Here is a 22,312-nt window from a genome sequence, read left to right as displayed (position 1 = left end):
GTACAACTGACAGAAGAGCACTGTGTCTCAGGACACCCGGGATGTCGCGTTTTTCCCTCTTGGTTAAAACATGAATAGACCTATTCATCATAATCCCGTGATAAAGCTGACAAAATAATAATAGTAATGATATTGCAATACTTTTTAAATGTTTTTAAATGATATGCGACCATTTTGACATTTTAACCGAAAACTATGCGATCAGTTAGACACAAATCATAAACTGGCATGATTGCGACCGCTTCTCGCACCAGTAGCCTAGTGTCAATCACCTGACTGTGGGTGAAACGTGCGATTTGAACTATGATGAAAATTAATATTTCTTTATGAATTTTAGCAAGCAGTTGTGTTAGAAGGAAAACATGGTCTCTAAACTGAGTCCTGAACAACGTGCGCGCTTGTCAACATGATAACTGATCCTCACCTGGTTGTGGAAGCAGCCGTGTTCAATGAGACATGCGAGGGGAGGGGGAACAAAGCAATAGCGGGAGGCGCGCGAGGCTCCGCGAGCACAACACAGAGAAGGCAAACAAGCAAAGTGGCGGAATCAGAATTAAATATAAACAATATATCGATATATACGATATGTCCAAATCCATATCGAGCTGAAAAAATATCTCGATATATTTTAAATATCGAGATATCGCCCACCCCTAATGCGTCACATGACCATCATCAGTCAATGGGGAGCTGGCGTTCTGGTGTAGAACTGGGAAGAGCTGCACTTTATTTACTGCGCCAACAGCGTCTCACACGAGATTGATTGAATAAGTGGTTATTTGTGTTTTTTTAGAGTCGGAGTTCATTATTAATATCTTCATCTGTGTCTGAAGAAGGTCTGACGGGTTTGACATGAGAAATTAACGACAGGATTTACATTTTAAATGAGTTCTGCTCTACTCTTTCGCTTTCGCTTACGCTAAGCTTTGTTTCTCATTTAGCCCCGTTTCCACCGAAATTACCCGGAACAATTTGTCCCAGGAACTTTTTTTCCCCCCAGACCTGTAGAAGTCTGTGTTTCCATCGCGTTCTAAAGTACTGTGAAGATTAGTCCGGTGACGTAGGACTGCGTGTGAGTATTTAAAGAAGGGGTGAAAGACTCAATTTCAGTCAATCTTGAGTAGTATTGCATCCTTCATATCTCGGAATTTTATTTTATTTTTTAATTATATTTATAAAATAAAGATATGCTGTACCAAGTCTTTCCGGAAAAAAAACAAGTGGATGGAGGCGTGTCGTGTGGGCGGAGCTACAGAATAACGAGCACGATTGTGTTGAGTGTCCCGCGGTGGAAACGCTGCTTTTCTGACACTTGGCTCTAATTTCCTTGAATTGAATCTAGCCCCGTTTCCAACCGATATTACCCGGTACAATTTGTCCCAGGAACTTTTTATTTTATTTTTTCAGACTTGTTGCAGTCTGCATTTTCTTCGCGGTCTAATGTACGGCGAAGATTAGTCCGGTGGTTCAGGACTGTGTGCTTGAGTCTTTCAGGTTCCCACAGTGGATTTCGTCATCCGCAAATAAACTTAATAAAGCCTGAACCTCGTCGTCGGTCTATTGGTCGTATTTTTTAAACTCCATTTTTGATTTGAATAGCAAATGACATTTTCTGCACGCAAAACAGACTTTTAGATTGAAATAAAAGGCTACGTGAGCTCAACCAATGAGCATGTTTATCGGCCAAGTCCCACCCCCCGAAAGTTCCTGAACTTTAAAAAGTACTACCACGCAAGCAGGGCCGTTTTAACAGGGAAATCTTTACCTGGCACTTTATTTAGACCCTGGGGGCGAAATGCCGAGTGCCACCCCTAGTTCCTGGGGAAAGTTCCTGCGGAGGAAATGCGGCTATTCTGGCTCTTTTGGCTCTCTCATTACCCTGTATTGGATCTATAGCCTGAGTACATACGGAAGACTAATGTGAAACTCCTTATTTCCTTTAGTTTTCTCCATGGCCACTCCTGTCATCATGACTCCAAACTCCAAGCGCAAACTGCCCCACGAGTCGGCTCATACTCACGGCTTCTCCAGCAAAAAGCGCCGGTCCATCAAGAAGAACCTCGGCCTGGAGCTGTTCCCGAGCGCTCTGTTTGGGGGATCATCCACACCGGGATCAGGTGAGCCTGGGATTAGGATCAGGGGCCGTTTCACAAAACATTTCATCTCAGCACTAAGAATTCCCCTAAATGGCAGTAAAAGTTCTTAGTTACGAGTTTTCTCTTAAAACCTATTCTCAAATCTGCTAAGAGCAACTTTTACTAAGGAATAGAGAGAAGTTTTAAAGGAACACTCCGCCGTTTTTAGAAATAGGGCTTATTCAACTTCTCTCCTACATTTAGATATGTGGGGAAATACATTTTTGTCTCAGTGCATTGTTTTAGTTTGGCAGGGTTGCCGCTAGATTAGTTTAGCATAATGAATGGAATCCTATGTTGCCAGCTAGCATGTCCCGAGTAAAAGTGATTTAAAAAAAAAAAAGATAATTTATCTTTTATTTTTACCACCTAATTACTACTTGTGGCCTGAGTATTCACATTGGCCCCTTATTTATCAATCTTGCATAGAAACTGGCGTATATGTTAGTGTAAGATTATGCTTACACTCCTCTCACCGCCTGATTTATGAAGCTGTGCGCACCTCTGCAATCCAGGCGTACGCAATACCTGCCCTTGATAATCGCCGCGGCTGAAAACGTCATTAGAATAACACACCCCTATATATTAAAGTCTCTGCCTCCCCCACGCCCTCATTTTACCCCATGGACACACGGAAGACGGCAAAGAAGCGAAACTTCTCCGACGTGGAGTTCGGGCGCGTCTCAATCATCTCACTAGTCCACTAGTCAGGGCACTGATTAGGACATAAGTCAATGGGCTGACTCCCTGATCAGTGCTCTGACTACTGAACTAGTGAGATGATTGAGACGCGCCCATCACCAGGGAAGTGGAAAAAAGCGAAATTGTTTTATTTGGGAGTTTAAAGAGTGGGATTAAAGGCGCTCAAAAAAAACAAAATCTGGACCCAAATTACGAGCAGCTACTGTTAGTGTGGGGCAGGGGTGGTAAGTACTCAAGTAAAAATACTTTGATACTTTACTTAAGTATTTTTTTCGGGGATCTGTACTTTACTTGAGTATATTTTATTTGCATCTACTTTTACTCTTACTCCACTACAATATTAAAGGCAAAGTTTACTTTTTACTCCAATACATTTCCCCATGCCCGCTCCAAGTATTGAGTATTTATACACTTGATTTCCAAACCGGTGTGGTCGGTCATGGATGATCCAGTCGGGTATAGACTTGGAAAAGCTGACAAGTCAGGTTTGCCACACTAACTTTAGCTCAGTGTTTCCCCAACTTTTTTATTTTGCGGCACACTATTTACTATGAAAACATCGGTAACATTTTACAATACAGGTGCACTATTATAATTCATGCCTAACTAAAGCACAGAAAACCATGAGTTAATGTATTACTAATGAAGAACTAAACCATTTATTAATGATTACTGCATCAGCAACTAATGAACATTCTCTATGATTAATAGATTAAGTAATATATGAATTGCTATTAATTAAATGACATCATTAATTCCCTAATAACATATTACATTAACTAATAATGTAAATTCATGTATTCAAAGCCATGCATTCCGGCTCTCAGTTGTCTGTTTAATTAATCATTAATCATAACAATTGGCAAAATTATATCATAACTTTTTTGTTGAGGCACATGACTATTAACTAATTGTTACGTAATATGTCATTGTGGTTATGGCTTTTGAATTAATTTTGAATTAGTTAATAGTATCTTGCTCCTCATCTGTTTTATGGAGCTAATGTTATGGAACATGTCTATTTTAAGTTTAACCCCTATACTGCGTTAAGGTGCTTCATTGTCTCCTATTAATTGCAAATCTAACAAATTCTTAATTGCAGTATCTAATCTTAACATTTGTTCAATTAAAGCATTGCATATCAGTCCCAAAAGATTTTATCTGCTTATTGATATTTACAGTTAATTTGAATATTTACTTTTTACTTTCGGTACTTGAGTATGTTTTAAATCTGATACTTTTGTACTTTTACTCAAGTGATGTTTGAATGGAGGACTTTCTACTTTTACTGGAGTATTTTTTTATTTAGGTATATATACTTTCACTCGAGTATAACTTTTGAGTACTTTTACCACCTCTGGTGTGGGGTTTGAGAAGCGCACTCCAGCAGTTTAAAGCTGTGTGGATGAGAAATTACCATCACAGTGCATTATTTTACAGAACATGTTTTTGAAACAATTAGCATTTAATTTCGTATCACGGCACATGTATTGGGGTGTACGATGATGTGATGTGAAGTAGAGCCCTGCGCGGGACTGTTTTCTTCATCCCGCTCCCACCGAATTTCTGACCATTACCCCCCGTTCTCCAAATGTCAGACTTTCCTTGCATAGCTTTTGTGCTGTAAACCTTGTTTGAGGTTCTTTTCTACATCATCTATTGACATCTCCATCATGGCGCTAGGCAACCTCCCTATCCCGCGGTGTTTTTTTAGCCGCCCATTCCCGCCCGCAGCAAAATTCAAACTGCCCGCTTCCCGCGAGATTTGCGTTGGGTCCCACGGGACCCGGCGGGACTCAATCCCAATGCAGCCCTCTAATGTGGAGTAGCCTACCATTCATTCACATTAATAATTGCATGACAATTTGTAAGATTCTTTTTATTATTATTATTATTATTATTATGTTTTTTATTATTAATGACGCTTATTGTTATTTAGAAGAAGAATGCCGTTATTATTTATTTTATTATTATTATTTAAAAGAAGAAGAATGTAATTTTGAGGAATACATGCCTCAAATGCTTTGGTAGCCTATAGTCACACAAATTAAACAATGAAGTCTACATTGCACAAAAATAACACTGAAGTTTATAATTACTATATTGTTGTTGTTTTTAGTTTTTTTTTTACAGTGGGTCATAATATAGCATATCTTTGTCAGTGCGTTTTGTGGTGTTAGGAATTGTTTTTCTGCGCATTTTCACACTAACTCAAACGTGCGTACACCACCTCCTGAGCTGGCGGAGGATTGGAGCGTGTGTGTGTGTGTGTGCGTACACCACCTCCTGAGCTGGCGTAGGATTGGAGCGTGCTGTACGCCAACGTCCATATTGATAAATCTTAAAGTCACCGTGGGTTTGGGTGTACGCAATGTGTACGCTGGAAATTTGGTGTACGCACTTTTGATAAATGAGGGCCAATGAGTACAAATAGCGATGCAGATAAAGGCGATTTAGGCAGATATTGATTTGGGACTATATTATGGGGAAGCACAGGCGAAGCAGGGATATCACAGCTCTCATCCTCACGCAATGTGTTGTGTGATATCTCTGCTCCCAAGTAGCAGTGCTAAAAGTTTAGGACTGACACGCCCATTATTTTTAAGAGTCTCTCCTAAATCGGCATGTTGGGAGCTACTTTTAGCCTTAAGATGTTTTGTGAATACGGCCTCAGGGGCCTATTGCACAAAACTAGGATAAGGGATTAAGCCGGGATATCTAGGTGATCCTGGCTCACATTATCCGCTAAGGGTAGTTATTGTTATCATTCTTGGTGTGTGTGTGCTTTCAGGGTATGTTTAAATGACAGCGGTGTACAAAATTTTGCATACAGATGACAAGATCACCAAGATATCCCGGCTTAATCCCTTATCCTAGTTTTGTGCAATAGGCCCCTGGTGTTGTAGCGTGAGGATGTGTGTGTTCATGTGCTCGTGTTCTCTCAGCACACAGTGCAGCAGGGACTCTGGACTCGTCTCACAGCGGGATAATGGCGTCTGTGGGCCGGAGCGCTCGTTTTTCCAGCAGTTCTGCCCGGAGGAAGAGCCGGCGACTGAGAGACCGCGGTGTGAGCAGGTACAGTCAAGGCAACTTTATTTATATAACACCTTTACAATGACGATTGTGTCAAAGCAGCTTCACAGTGTTAAAGGGATGGTTCACCCAAAAATGAAAAGTGTCATCATTTACTCTCCCTCAAGTTGTTCCAAACCTGCATGAATTTCTTTCTCCTGCTGAACACACAGGAAGATATTTGGAAGAATATTTGTATATAAGCAGATTTTGAGCCCCATTGACTACCATAGTAGGGAAAAAAATACTATGGTAGTCAATGGGGCTCAAAATCTGCTTATATCTTCCTGTGTGTTCAGCAGGAGAAAGAAATTCATGCAGGTTTGGAACAACTTGAGGGAGAGTAAATGATGACACTTTTCATTTTTGGGTGAACTATCCCTTTAATCAGGTATTAATAGACCTTTTTCACAAAAAACAGAAATACGTCACTGACGCGTAGGCGTTCTTCCGCTTCGCGCTTATACACTGCAAAATGTATACCAGCAGAGTGTTTTCTCTGAGCCTTTTTTGACGCAAATTCCTCCACTAAGACCAATTAACTGGACAAAGGCTACAAACTTCGCAGACACCATAAATACCATTAGAGGATGCTGATGTATCACATTTTAAACCTCTTAAAAAATGTTGTTTTGCAACAATAAAAAGCGTCAATATGACAAGAAAACTTGCAAATGATGTGTACATTTTATATTTATAACACAACTGTAATGTTTAGACGTTATTTAAAGGTGAACTATGTAGTATTTTTGCAGTAAAATATCCAAAAACCACTAGGCCAGTGTTCTATATTTCGTTCAGTTGAGTACCTACAATATCCCAGAAGTTTCCAACTATTTGTAAATTGTGAGAAAATTGCTATTTTTACTAAGGACAGGGACGTTTCAGCATTGCATTTGAGGGAGTCGCCTGTCAGTCGTGTCATATCTGCGCTACCCTCGGTTTCGGCTTTTATTTGGCAGGAGCGCTTTACTCTTAGCAGTGTGAACAAGTGAAAACAGAGTAAAGTCATAACATCGTTTTGAACACACTTAAATGTATCTAATATGATAAACAGAGCTGCTTTACCTCAAAATCATAACCGGAAGAGCGGATCTGTGCAGGCGCCCGGCGAATGAGTCCCGTCCCGTCATAATAAAAGTCCCGTTATTCGCGAGGCGGGTATTTGTTTAACAATCGCTCCAGCGGCTGTGTTTAGGTCCATAACACTCGGTCCTGCTCTGCTTTAGGATACAGTAACGTTAATTACCGCATGCATGAACGTGATTTCTGCCCGAGTCCTATTTTCCACCGGCTGTGATGAGAAGACCACATCTCCCAAGATGCTGCGCTCACACTTTGCGTCATCAAACTACGCATTTGTTTTGCATAGGCGCCCTCCAGTGGACGAAAGCTGCATAGTGCACCTTTAAACCTTACCTGCGGGTGGGTGTGTCACATAATCATGATCCATTTTAGCAGCTGCACCGTTGTCATCCGCCTGGGAGGGGACTCGCTGACGTTTGTTCACCCTTTCAAAATACAGACTCCCTTTTGACTGGTACTGTAAAATAGAGGTCGACCGATTCATCGGATTTGCTGATTAATCGGCACAGATAGCTGATTGGTGGAACAATCGGTTATCGGCAAAAATCAATACCGATAGTTTTTCCCGGTTTGCGTCCGTTGCAGGAGCGGCTGAGAAGGGTCTGCTGGCATTATATAGCGCGAGAGTGGCCTCTAGAGGCCAAATAAAAAACTGTCACTGTTTACATTAACACGTGAGGCTGCGCGCTGCACAGAGCGCTGACACATCTGATGCGCGTTTAAAACACCAACAGAGAAACGGTATGAATACAGAACACTTCAGTACATGTTGCCAAATCATTATAAAGTGATTGATTTGTTGACTAGATGCTTTAGCAGGGGAAGAACAGCAGTATATGTACTTTGTCGTCGAGGCCGGACAGGACGCTAATATTAGCAGCATCGGTTACCTCAAGCATTTAAAACGATGTAACTGAGAAATTTTTTTTGATGTGAGAAACTGTATCATGCATCCGACAGAAATATAAACGCATTAGACGTCAATACATATGTTGTTATTTTGATAAGAGAACCGTTGTTCTAAAAAAGCGAACTGTTTGGATTTATATGAAATGATAACACTTAATATAATACAATAATATTCTATTTGTAACTAGTGTTGTCAAAAATATCGATATTTCGATATGTATCGATACTGGAATATCTGAAACGATACGATTCTCAGTTTTTACAGTATGGATATCAGCTGCGCTCTCCTCTCCGACCGAAAGCGAGTTGACACACACCGGCATATTCTCCCTCAGCCCGGTTAACCTCTGAGCACGGCGAACGCGCGTTCTGCTGGACTTTTTCCTCATGACAGTGTGTTAGTGTTAGTGAGTGATCGGTCTGAATTTCGCGCGGGATTGCACATAAATTAATTCTACTAATCCCCGCAGATTTCGTGCTCCACATCTGAAGCGCACACACACACAGCCTACCCTAATAAAGCCGCCTCTGACATGATACAAGTGCAAACATTTGCTTCTTTTTCCAGCTTATTATTGGTCAAATACACTCAAAGAATGATCAGTGCACATCTGGAAGAGTATTAACGTAAACACGGTCGCAAACAGTTCAGGAAGAACGAGTAACAGGAACAGTGTTTAGGATCCACGCGTCTTAAAGGGACCGCAGTCATTTGTTATTCAACCTACAAAAAGACAAACGATCACACTGCTCTTGGCTGATCAACTTGTGTAACTTTAATAGTTTCATCTGTACGCTATTGAATTTTTTACCGAGAAAATTGTCCAATGTTGTTTTAAATGTAATTACTATGCATTTTTAAATTCAGTTTCTTATCTGAATGTTAGACCTACCTGAAAAAATAAAGCAGTCTATTTAGTTTGTATCTTCTATTCTATTGCATTTATTTGTGCTATTGTTTGTAATCTGTTTATTTGTTCTCATTTTATTACTGTTTACTCGTCTTTTTAAATTCAATTTACCATTCGAAATCAAGCTTTATTGTGCTGTGTGTAAGCTATTGCAACGCAATTATATTACCCCATTGTAAAAAATACATTGAGATGGCAAAAATTTGTGAGATAATTTTAATAGTAATTGATCGATTGATCAATAATTGTTCAAATCAAAACGATGCCCAACCCTAAGGAACATGTTGGCCACATGAATTTTTTGTAAAAAATAACAATGAATAATAACAAGTTCTGTTGTCATATTAAGCATCTTATCTTTTTTTTTTTTTTTTTTTTTTTTATCGATTTAGTATCGATATTTTAGTCTGGTATCGTATCGAAGTCATAATTTTGGTATCGTGACAACACTATTTGTAACATTAAGTAAGGTTAATAAATGCTGTAGAAGTATTATTCATTGTTAGTTTTATCTGTTAACCTTTTTTATGCACTATGAACTAACATGAATGATTAAGGTAGAATTGTATTGCTCGAATATTAATACATGCTGTAAAATCTACATTACATAATGCATTTAGTTCATGTAAGCTAGCTAAATAAATACATCATTGTTAACAAAGGGGATTTGCAGTCTGTTACCTGACATTTACACACACGTTTCTAGGTTATAGCTTAAGAAACATTTATTTGTAATATTTTAATGTTTTAGTTATTTTCTGTAGAATTTTTTTTCAGTTAGAACTCATTTTAATATTTTCATATTTACATATGAAATTTAACACATTTTCATGGTTCAGTACTTTTTAAAATTTCTTGTAACTAAGTTCAGCTCTGCTTTTTTACCTGTTATTTTATGTATTATTATTATATTTTAATCTAGTATCTTTTTAAAAACTATCGGTCGATTAATCGGTTATCGGCAAGAGAGGTCCAACCTTGCTATCGGTAAAATCCACTATCGGTCGACCTCTACTGTAAAATGGTTCCTAGGGAAAAGGCTTGGGGCAACACCACTTTTAAGGCGACTGATGGTTGTTCCACCAGAGATCTCCTCCTTGGCAAAGTGTCTGCTACAGACGTAAGTGCTGCCTTTTCTCAGAGAAATGCGGCCCTTCTCTTCTAACAGCATGAATACACACATTTCTTGTTGCTTGATCAGACGGAAATGAGTGAAAACACAGATATGGTTGTTTTTGGGTACAACACGAACAACCCGGGACACAACAAAAACTCCTGTTTTTTGACTCATTTTTGCATTTCCCGCTAGCTACTACTACGGTAACTGGAAGTGTCTTTGCACGTCCTTAACTAACTTCCGGTTAAAAATGCGGATTTGTGAAAAAGGTCTATAGTTCCTTATTTTATCTGTGTTAACTGTGTGTTGAGTTTGATGGTTGTATTGTCGAAGTTGGTGGCAAATCAGTTTCCCTAACGGGAATAATAAAGTTTTCCAATCTAATTGACCTGTGCTGTTGCTTCCAGGGTTGAGTCGGGGAAGGCCGGATGCTTTTCTCCCAGAGCCGCGAAGAAAGAGCCGGTGAGGAAATCTCTGCGTCTGCGCTTCAGTTTGGGCAAATCCAGCCGCGAGTCTGTAAGTTCAGAAACATCCTCTCTGTCAACCTCCGCCGGAGACTGAACAATCCAGCGCTCTGATCTGCATGATGCATATTAACACACATTAATGATATAACACAGCACTTGGTTATGATGAACAGAATTTAGGAGTTTTGTTCAGCATGTGGTGCCATCTAGTGGCGGTGTTATGTCAGGACATGCTGCTATTAATGATTGCAGAGGGCAATAATCATATAAATATCGTATGCATTCTTGGGGTTTTACTCAGGCATGGTTTTGCAGTTTATGGGAAAAAAATCTGGAATATGATTATTGGTGCTTTAGCATTCAAGAAAATGACACTAAGATAATCGATGTGATTGTTTGTTCTTATATTTGTGTTGTCAATGTCTTGCTTAAATATTGCACATGATGTAACGTTATGGTTTTAATATATGAGAAGCTGATACTACTAAAAATGTTTTAAGAGCAGCAAACAAATATAACACTTTTATTTTTTCCGATTAAAATGTATCCTTGTGGTTTTGGGTCATTCCTCACCATGGTCATTATTTTATATATGCTCAAATAAAAAAAAGATGATTGACCAGAAATCAGTATTTTCTTCTTCTTTAGTAAATCATTCATAATTCAACCCTGACATCATGACTCAGAGAGTAAAAAGAAGCTGCCTCTATCTCAACAGAACCTCATTACACATTCACAACTGGGGCCAAAGGGGTCAGAGGTCATAGGGTGGCGGCTTGCAACACAAGAGAGCGGTGCTGGTTTTCACTTCACCAAGGAGTTGAGTCCGGCTGTTTTGAGCAGAAGCCCCTCCAAAGGTCAGTGTTTTTGGGTTTTCCTTTCATACTCCTAGCTTTTCCTAGCCTGCCGTGGTCATCCTCAGCTCTAGTCAGAATATGAGTCTGATGCTCCATTGGGCTGTGATTATGGGGCGTTTCAACCCCACCAGGAAAGACCTCGATTGGACAGACAAACAACCAATCAGAGCAGCGGAGTGACGCATAACGTTAGTTGTCAAATGTCAACAGAGCTCAACTGCACTGTGTTGCCAAGTCTGCGGTTTTCCCAACGGTTGTTTTCTATGTCCGCTTGTTGAAGCGACCTCAATTGTGTGATATGTAGACCCTGGAATGCCAATTTGAACAGCAACCTTACCAAAATAACACATTTTACCCCCCAAACGCCATTTTTGCCAGAGAACCCCCCCGAGAAGCTTGTTTTGGGCTAGTAATTGGCGGGTTTTGTTGTAAAAACTTGGCAACCCTGTCACACGCTGGGATCAACAATCTTTGCTGGTGTTGTAAAAACATTGAATTTAAAGGGTTAGTTCAGCCAAAAATGAAATGTCTGTCATTAACTCCTCTCCCTAATGTCGCTCCACACCCGTAAGACCTCCGTTCATCTTCACACACAGTTTAAGATATTTTATATTTAGTCCGAGAGCGTATGCAAGTGTATGCTCACTATACTGTCCATGTCCAGAAAGGGAATAAAAACATCATCACAGTAGTCCATATGAGACATCAGTGGGTTAATTAGAGTCTCTTGAAGCATCCAAAATACATTTGGGTCCAAAAATAACAAAAACTACGACTTTATTCAGCATTGGCTTCTCTTCCGCGTTTGTGTTCAATCCTCAAATAAAGATTCAAACGGTTATGAATCAGCGAATCGATTCATGATTCGGATCGCCAATGTCTCGTGATCTCAGCCGTTTGACACGCGATCCGAATAATTAAAGGTAAATTGTGCCCTATTTTGTCATTATAGATCAATTTATCATTGCGCAAAAAAAATATACGTACAATCTTACACACCTTGGGTCGTTAGCGACCCTATACAATTTTGACAAAACTAGTGGAAAAACAGACATTCAATTATAATTCTATTTTTTTTCTTGTTTTATTGTTTAAAATGGATTGATTGAGGAATACTAAGAAGTTTGATGTCTAACTTAAAAAATGAATGAGGAAGGAGGGTAGTGAATGATGTCCTGGGTCGCTAACGACACGAGGTATGCATTTAAGGGTTAAACATCTTATATTTTGAGGATGGACAAACATAAATGGCGACAAATGGCTCTGATTTCATTAATAAATGCGAGTGCTTCACGTCTCAAAGCCTGAAGGTGGCGCTGTTGTGCGTGTCTGATCCATCATGACAGTGTTTACTGTACGGCAGGGTTTCCGTTGTCCGGTAATTACCGGACATTGGCCGGGAAAAAAATGAAATGTCCGACAAAATGAAATATTTTCGTTCAAATTGTCAGATTAAAACTGCCTCTTATCGATACCGTAAGCCTGCGACGTGATGCCCTCGCTGTCATGACAGCGCTCCGTGGCTATGGAGGATTGCAATTCTCCACAGCCTGCGAAGTCCTCATATGTGATTTCTGCAAAATGTATCCAGAGTGGACCGAGCTCGCCAAGATAGCCTGTGTAATCCCTGTCTCGAGTGTTCCTGCAGAGAGGGGGTTCTCGCTGCAGAATCAGATAAAGACGAATCAGCGAAGTCGCCTTGCGGAGAACAAGGTTACACTGCTTATGCGCATTGCAACTTGTGGAGAGACACTGGGAACTTTTGATTTTAAGTCGGCAGCTGCACAATTCAGCACTGCAAAAAAGCGTAAAATGTAGCCAAAATGACACGACACAATGTTATAGGCCTAGTCATTTGTTTGTTCAAGTTCATTTGACAAGGAGTCATTTCACACGGTGGCCAATTTAAATGTTACCAACTAAATGAGACATACTGAGTTTATAAATAAATGTATTAATTGCGTTTAATTATTGCATCTAAACACAATAGTGTTGTGCCAAGAATTTTCACGTGAATAAAGGCAAATAGATTTGCACACTTTGCTTATAATCCCTGGTCTAGTCTGTTAAACTGGTCAGAAGTTCTCGTTTCTAATCTGCCCTCGTAGCCTATTTTTTCTCTCATCAAAACCGAATACAGGGACCGTTTTTGTGCATTTCTTTCGTGATCTGACCGGAACAAACAGAAAGTCTCTGCAACGGCGTTAAGCGTTAGATTAAAGCGCTCGTCTGTGTGGTGACAGCACGAGCCGCGAGAGAAATCTGCAGCACTGATAACAGCGGCAACGAGCGCCAGATCGCCTCTTATTTAACAAACGAATGAAATGATGCTCTTCTAGTTAACCAGAGATGTTTTGTTTGTATTAGTTAGGCTCATCCGTGAAGCAAGATGTTTTAAAAAAGTGGTGGGGACATGTCCCACCTGTCCCACCCGCAAGTTTAAAAAGTTTAAAAGAGTTTAAAAAGATCAATCGCCAATTGGACGTTCATGTTTTTTTTTCCGTCTATTTGAAAGTTAGGCTAATAAACATGTTGCATATACGGCCTGATTATGTCTCTTTTTTTTTAGTTACATAAACTGCTTTCAGGAGTTTTTGACCAGCATATTGCTATACGGTGTTTGTATGAACTCATATTTTATCTCCTCGTCTGAATCTGAATGAGCTCCTGCAATAATAAAGCACTGACATTTCAAAATAAGAGTCTCACTGTATTTCAGGCTCGTTTATTCAATAGTCAAGCCATGGGTCTGATTTCCACCAGTTATTATTTGGTTAAACAAACTATGTAATTTAATTGGAAGTCCCATTTAATTTAAGGTCAGGGCTCGACATTAACGCTTGTCTGGAACAAGTGGATTTCTTTAAGGGGAGGTGAAGAGAATTTTACTCGCCCGACTGACAAGAGCCTGATTAAAACGGCTATAACAAAATAACTAATGAATCGCCCAAATGCAAGAATGATTATGCATTAATTTAGTGTAAATGGCGATTGATAGGTGCATTATGGGAAAAAAAAGTACACGTCAAGCCCTGATTCACATAGAAAAGGTATTTTAAAGCGGTAGTTCTGTAGGTTTTTTCTAGGCTTGGTTGTGTTTATGGGCGCAGTATAACATGTCTTAAAGCTACACTGTGTAACTTTTTTTGTTTATTCTTAGCTAAAAACACTTAGTTCTTTCAGAAATATACATGTGCTCTTTAATGTATATTTACTTCTTTCAAGTAAAGAAGTATTCTGGTAAGTTTATAATATGCCGTTGAAAACACATACGGGTGAGGGGTTCGAGCGCCGGTCGCCATGTTGCCCCTCCATCTTGAAAGTACAGTAGCCAAAGAGGGACATTCTCGTAAATTCAAGCTTCGCCTTTCACGTTTTAACACTCGATGGCACCGTGTCGAATGTGAAGAGGGGGATAGCCGTGTTAATCTTGGACTAAATCGGCCACCGTAAGAGTTAAAACGAAATCAGAAACTAATATTCACTGGATGGTCATAAACCTTTACACCGCTAGATGGGGAAATATCACACAGTGGAGCTTTAACACTTCTTTTTTTTAAACTGCGTGTTTTTCTTCTATCCTCCCTTTATTCCACACCGCTGTCTGTGCTTTGAACGGCTCGTCTGCTTCTATGAAGCCCCTCCCTCTGAAAAACACAATGGTCTTAGATTGGTCAGATGGCCAAATGTAGTTTCCTGTATTTTTATTGGCTGAAGCACAGGTTAAGGCCACGCCCCTTCCCATTATGGGCAGAAGTCAAATCTTCGGAGACTAGCGAGGGTTTATGATGTCACCAACCCAGGAAGAAGCTCGTTGTAGTCCAAACCGGCCATTTTTGTAGTCAATAAACTGCCGTAACTTTAAAAGACAATATCTCCGTTTGCAGTGAACTTTCAGCGCTGTAACTTTGCAGAGACTGTTTATGCTCAAGCAGCGACATTACACACTAACTACAGTTAAACAAGGCAAATCGCATGACACCACCGCTTTAAATAATGTTTGTTTTTACTGTATTTATAAAATCAAATACATTTCAAAACTTTTGACCGGTGGTTATATTGTCCACGTTTGTTTCACAGGCTCCAAATTCATCAGTAAGTCCGAGGATAACCTGTCGACCCCGCAGTGTGACAGGAGTGTGTGGAGCGGACACACTCCCAATATCATCCAGACCGTGCCATCAGACTCCCTTCCCGAGACTCCCATGTTCAAACCTCCGGATATTCCCAAGATCCTCAGCGTGGATTCGTTCAGTGAGGAGCGCGCTCACACTGGACCCACTCTACTAAAAATCAAACAAGCATTCGGCGAATCCGGCTCGGACCTTCACCGGATCACTCAACAGAGCCTTGACCAGCCACGGGAAAACTCCGATGCGGATTTGCCTTCGGAAACCTCACACAAATCAATGTCCGAGACGGATGATCACATGACATTCGGACACATCACGCCATTGTCGCCTCTACACATAGACAGTGCTCTGTTTGATAGTGGACCGACCCGCTTTGGAGACTCCAGCCTTAATGGCTCTCTTTGGCCTGAAAATAAAGGCGAGAGGTTCCGGAAAGACGCCAGCGTATGTTCTGTAGATTGCAGTCAGCTGATCGACGCATTAGACATCCAAAGTCCTGCAGCGTTCAGACTGGAAACGTCCAATCGGGTCCAGTCGACTCCATACGCCGCAAAAACGCAGAACACGTCAATGCCAAACGAGTCGCCATTGGTTAGCGAGTCCGATAACCCTCTGGATATCCGTCCGAGCGCCATTGAAGCGCGGCGAATGAAAGTCGCCGAGCAGATTCGACTCTTCAACATGATGACGCTAACTTCGCCCAAAGCCAAAACGGTCAAATCGCCATTGAAGTTTCAGCGCACGCCGGTTCGGCAATCCGTCAGACGGATCAACTCTTTGGTCGGGAGCCGGAAAGACGTGAGGATGGGTTGGTGCGCGGCCACTCAGATAAAGGCTTTGCATTCGCTCCAACGCCCGACGAATCCGCAGGCGAAACCAGCCAAACATGCAGCCCTCGGAGACGTCACCAATAAGGCAACAGCCAATAAGAACGCCGCAAACGAACGTCCCAAATCTGTCGTGCTTCAAGTGTCAGAAAACGACACCAATCGCTACAGAGGCTCTCCCAGAAACCCTCTGGCGGAGGGCAAACTGCTCTCGGCGCTGAAGCCCATTGATCTATAAGAGCCATCTTCTGCTCGCATATATTCAGGGTCTTAATTTATTACGCTTTCCTTTTACAGACGAACCGATGTTTTCACATCGCGTTCCAACTTAATACAAAAAACGCTCTTCTTATTTAGTATTTTTGCCTTGTTTCCAGTCCAAATATCTAAAAATTCTTAAATCAAGATTAATTTACTGGATAAGTAAAATTACATTTTTTTAAATTGTTTTCTGGGGGCTAAACTGGCAAAATGATCTGCCAATGAGGTGAGAGAAATAATCTTATTTCTGTTTGGGACGGAAACAAGAAACAAGATTTCAATCAGAAATAAGATTATTTTTCTCACCCCATTGGCAGATCATTTGGCCTGTTTTAAGCAAAAACTCTCTTCATTTAGATATTATTTTTAATAAAACAAATACAGATATCTTGTTGTTTTACTTGTATAGTAAATGCATCTTGATTTAAGAATTGTTAGACATTTAGACTGGAAACAAGACAAATTTACTGAGTAAGAAGAGCATTTTTTTGCAGAATTGAATTTCAGGGTCGCGTCGTTTGGCCGTGAAAGCCGAACTGTAATGCACGAGCCATTTGTGATTTCTGAAATCTGTCGTGAAATATGCCGAAGATGAAAAGACGAGTCTGTGTAAGTGTGAAGAGTGATGTTCGTGTGGGAACGGTGAAAATGGATGCTTGCAAGTTGGATTTGATTGGTTTTGGGGAGGTGTCTTATTTACCTTTTATTTATATTTTATGCAAAAAACGTGATTTTTGTAAGACCTTAAAGGGTCAGTTCACACACAAATGTGTCATTAATTCCTCACATCAAACCCGTCAGTTCATCTTCAGACACAGATGAAGATATTCCTGATGAACTCTGACCCCTCCGTACTTTGTCATAATCTGAAGCCACGCCCACCAGGGGGAATGTTTAGTTAAAAATGTTTAATTGAACATGAAAATGTTGAGCATTGAACAATTTTTTTACAGTGTACAGAAAAACTAACAATGTCTAACAGCTGAGATATATGACGAGGTGTACAGCAAACAAGCAGTTTTTTTTAGCTTGTTTTGTGGTACACCTCGTCACGTTTCAGCTTTTAGACATGGCTTTGTTTGTTGTTATAAACGACAAAGCGACCGCTTCACGCAATACAAAGTCAATGGAGAACGTTGGGATTGTATGGGCGTGGCCTAAATGTGCTCTGTCTCTATCGACAGCGATGAACACGTCCAGAAAGGAAGTAAAGACGTGGTTAAAACAGCCCGTGTGACTCCAGTGGTTCAGCCTTAATGTGATGAAGAGATGAGAGTACTTTAGTGCGCAAAACACACACAAATAACCACTTTATTCATCAATCTCTTCTCGTGTCAGTCGCTGTTGGCGCAGTAAATACAGTGCAGAGCTTCTGAGTTCTACACCAGAACGCTGGCTCCCCATTGGCCGATGCTGATCATGTGACACGTGTGTGATGACGACACAGGAGCTGACCAACGTCAACAGCTTAACACACATAGTAGAGATTGATGAATAAAGTGGTTATTTGTGTGTGTGTTTTGCGCACTAAAGTACTCATCTCTTCATCACATTAAGGCTGAACTACTGGAGTCACATGGGCACGTCTTTACTCCCTTTCTGGAAGTGTTTATTGCTGTCTATGAAGGGGTCAGAGTTCATCAGGAATATCTTCATCTGTGTCTGAAGATGAACTGACGGGTTTGACATGAGGAATTAATGACACATTTGTGTGTGAGCTAACGGTGCGACTCGAGGAGATGTACGTTATGTTGAGCAGTATTATGGTTGTATGTGATGTCCTCAATGCTGTTTTCACTCGTTCTTGAACATGTTTTGCTTTTGTGAATGAAGTTATCAAACTAAACTCTGTTTAAATGATGTTTTGAAGTTCCTTTCTTTACCACCCGGTGGCGCACTGTTCAACAGGGTTCAGTATTAAAGTTCACCGGTCTTACAGCACATCATTTGAATGGTTTTCCTGCCAAACTTCAGCATTTTACTACTACTAATAATAATAATACAGGAGATAACTGGGACTAAACGCAACCCTGTTTATATGTTTTTTACAGGCTTATTGATGACGATTTGATAGCTTAGAGGAGACCAATGCAATATTCTGGGATTAATGAGAAGGGTTTAATTCTGAAGTTAAAAACGATATAGTAAATGTTTTTGGGAGCAAATGTGGTTTATGGACGTAAATCTAAGACCAATTCAAGAAAATGTATGGAATACATTGAAAGAAATACACAATGTTCTGTAAATGTAAATGTCTAGGAAGACTGTTTTTATTTTATTTTTTTACAGTTTCTAACACATTCAATAACTTAATTAATTTGACACAAAAAGTCCTAAAGTTTGAGACATGAAATCTTGGGAAAGTTTTTTTATTATTATTTTAAAAAATAGCAAATATAGCATAACCTTATTCCAATAAGTAATTTTCATACCAAATGACAGATATTTGTTCTTGTTTTAAGCACAAACTCACTTTGTTCAATTTCTTAGAACATAAGGCTTAATTTATTCATTTTGCTGTCATTAAATAAGTCATTAATTTAAGGATGTTTTGAATTTGTGTTGGAAAACCGAAATCCTGAGGAAGAACATCAAATTTAGTGCCTTATGAAATCTGTTTTATAGTTTATATAGTAAAGTTTTAGTGATTAATATTCGGACTCTCACTGATCTTCTGAACACAAATGAAGATATTTGTAATGAAATGGACAGATTTCTGTCCTCCATTGACAGGCTAAGCAACTTCCAATGACGCTTCAGAAAGCTCATAAAGAGAAACGGATCCGTACGGATCGAGCGGATTATTCCAGATGTTCTGTAGAGACTCCATTTGCCATCAAATTTGTGACATACAAAGTCAATCAGGAGAGAAAAATATCGAAATGATGACAGTCAAATTCAATTATGAGATGAAAAAGTAAAAATCGTCATAAAATGAAATTATAACAATTTCAAAATGTACACTTGTCATAATGAGTCTGAAATGGAAAAGGTTTAAATTATTAGTCATAATTATAAGTCAAAATTGTCAAAAGTCATAATTATGAACTTTAAAATCAAATGTGACAATGGGTCAGTTTGATTTATGACAGCCATAATGAGATTAAAAAGTTAATGTCATATTAATTAAAAAAAATTGTCTTTTTCTGTCATAACTATGGCATAAGTAAATTATGAGAGAGTCGATTGTGACTTTATAAGTCATAATTATGCCCTTTTATGTCAAATTTTGACTTTTAATGTCATAGTTATGACTTAAGTGCCCATTTCATTATTTCACTCGTGCACACATTAAAAAATGTCATCATTTTGACTTTTTATCTCATAAATCAGACTTGATGGCTTTATTTGAGGAAGGAAAGTCTGATGGGTTTGAAGGGCAAGAAAATGATCCCAGTATTCTCATTAATGGTGAACTGGCCCTTTAAGAGTCAGGCATACTGTTAATTTATTCAAACAGATTCTGACCAATCCCGTGTCATTCTGCATTAACAGTAAATTACAGTTTATGAATGTATTCTGTCCATCACAGAAATCATAGGGCGCTCAATAATGCCATGGTACTGAACTCAATACTTTATGATCCAACTAAAGACATTTTCAAGGCCTTACATTGTGGACGGTAAAATTAAGACCCATGGAAACCCTGCAAAGTATATAATTATTTTTAAACGAGGTATCAGTACAAACACCTGTCCATCTTTTGTGTTGAAGCTGCAAACAGGTTGGGTTTATTTAAAGCTGGTGAGTTAATTTTATCACTGATATTTATGATGATTATTAGTGCTAAAATATGACTAATAATAGTGAGATGATTCAATCTGGAATAAAAACAGAAATAAATCTTGACTGTGTAAAGGGATTTACAGTAGTAAACATTTACCTCTGACTTATACACAATCTGTAATACCAATGCGTAACCACTAGATGGCGCTATAGCTATTAATATTGAACCATAGCCGTGTATTCCCTAGTTGATGCATGGTTTACAGACATAATTTACATGCATTTGGTTATGTATATTTAGACATTAAGGACTACTTTTTGTCTGAGCGTTTATATATATATATATATATATATATATATATATATATATATATATATATATATATATATATATATATATGTGGTGTACTAAATTTTGCATACAGATGACAAGATAACCAAGATATCCCGGCTTAATCCCTTATCCTAGTTTTATGCAATTGGCCCAAGGGCTATAAATGTATAATAATATTTATTTATCTATTTAATAATTTACTACATTTTATTATCACGGGAAACGACGTATGCAAAATGTGAATCGTCCATCATTTTGAGATAAACATCTCTCAGAAATATTGGACATATTTGCATTAACGGCGTATATTCTCTGAGGTGGTGAATCTACTTCAACACATGCCGATAAACTGTATCTAATTGATTTTCTTTATATATTTTTTTATAATTAGAAGATGTATTTTGCATTTAACAAGTTGTTTTCGAAACTTTGTGTTTAAAAAAAGCACGCTGTTATTAATTTTCAATTATGGAAGCTTGTTTCCACCACAAAATAAAAAATAAACAAGGCCATTGCAACTTTTTGATTGAGTTTATAACTCGCAATTATAATAGAAACTAGCAATTGCGGGGGGAAAAAAGTCAGAATTGTGAGATAAAGTCACAATTAACATTTAAATTGTTTTATTCCATGGTGGAAACAATCATAGTCATAGATATCAGCCTATAGACTGTTAATAACTTTAATTATCTGCCTATAAGTAATTGTATAATGAAAACTATTTTAAAAACTTGATTAAGTTCATCTCTCTGATCTTTTGATATCTTCAGCACGTTGTTTATTCGGTGATGCGCAATGCAATTATTGTGGGTCAAATTATTAATTTAATAATAAAAAGTAGTAATAATAATAACTTTAAGGCACAATAGGTACGCTTTTAGGATTCAAATATCCAGAAGCCACTAGAACAGTGCTAATATTTTGTTGACTTGTGTACATTATCCCAAACATTTTAATATCTGATGTGTTTTATTCGACACTGATGCACATTCGATCATTGATGGACAGAATTTGTTTTTATTGTTTAAATCTGGTGTTGTTGATTTACCGCACAGAGTGCCGTGTTTTACCGCCTAATATGATCTCGCTCACTCCAGTGTGAACGGGTGTCTCATAGTAGCATTATAACATCATTTTAACACACTCACATGTGTGTGATATGATAAAATAGCACTGCCTTACCACACACACACGCGCGGAAGCGCTCGCGCCAGAATAAAAGCTCCAGCCACTCAAGAGTCAAGACACGCCTTTGTTTTGAATAAGCGACAAAAAATTACATATTGTGCCTTTAATACAATAATTGGAAATATGTGGATCTCGTGGCTCATTTTGCTCTGGAGACGAAGCCATACAGACCCAAACACACTGTGTGTAAAGGCGCACAATTTAAGGTTCGATATGCTGGGCTTTCATCTCCATTAGAGGGGATTTAGGAGGAAATTGGCCTTGAGAAAAACAGAAGACAAAAGACTTTCCTACATTGAGCTTATTAGATGTTCTAACATGGTTCATGACATGTATATGTGTTAGAACCCAATGCATGACAAACGACAATACATTCATATTTGTGGTCAGATGCTTTGTAGCCAAGAAAGAGAACAAATGAGAAACACATGCGGAGAATAAACTGACGTAACTCCAACTCTAAACAATTATGAGCTGAATGAATGGGTCCGAATCAATCAAACAATAGCAGATGTGTTTTTCGAAAGGGCACTATAGTGACAAATTAATAGCAGCTTATTTCTTTCGTCGAGGATTAAAGGAACATT

At 39.0% G+C, this 22,312-nt stretch overlaps 1 protein-coding gene across 2 annotated transcripts in view; it reads left to right on the top strand.

Moving 5' to 3' along the window:
- The window catches only part of arhgap11a (Rho GTPase activating protein 11A), a 28,005-nt gene extending 10,757 nt beyond the window's left edge, over nucleotides 1–17,248 (top strand). For both annotated transcript variants that reach the window (XM_067454837.1, XM_067454836.1), the window contains 5 exons: nucleotides 1,944–2,117; nucleotides 5,783–5,912; nucleotides 10,340–10,448; nucleotides 11,118–11,256; nucleotides 15,337–17,248. In XM_067454837.1, the coding sequence (XP_067310938.1) occupies nucleotides 1,944–2,117; nucleotides 5,783–5,912; nucleotides 10,340–10,448; nucleotides 11,118–11,256; nucleotides 15,337–16,454 (1,670 nt within the window). In that variant the 3' untranslated portion in view covers nucleotides 16,455–17,248. The remainder of the gene's footprint in view (nucleotides 1–1,943; nucleotides 2,118–5,782; nucleotides 5,913–10,339; nucleotides 10,449–11,117; nucleotides 11,257–15,336) is intronic.
- The last annotated feature ends 5,064 nt before the right edge of the window (nucleotides 17,249–22,312 follow it).

This window comes from Pseudorasbora parva, chromosome 10 (genome assembly GCF_024679245.1).
Source record: "Pseudorasbora parva isolate DD20220531a chromosome 10, ASM2467924v1, whole genome shotgun sequence".
NCBI classification, from domain to species: domain Eukaryota; kingdom Metazoa; phylum Chordata; class Actinopteri; order Cypriniformes; family Gobionidae; genus Pseudorasbora; species Pseudorasbora parva.
Note: the sequence above shows the minus strand (reverse complement) of the source record. Positions and strands in the feature narration are given on the sequence as shown.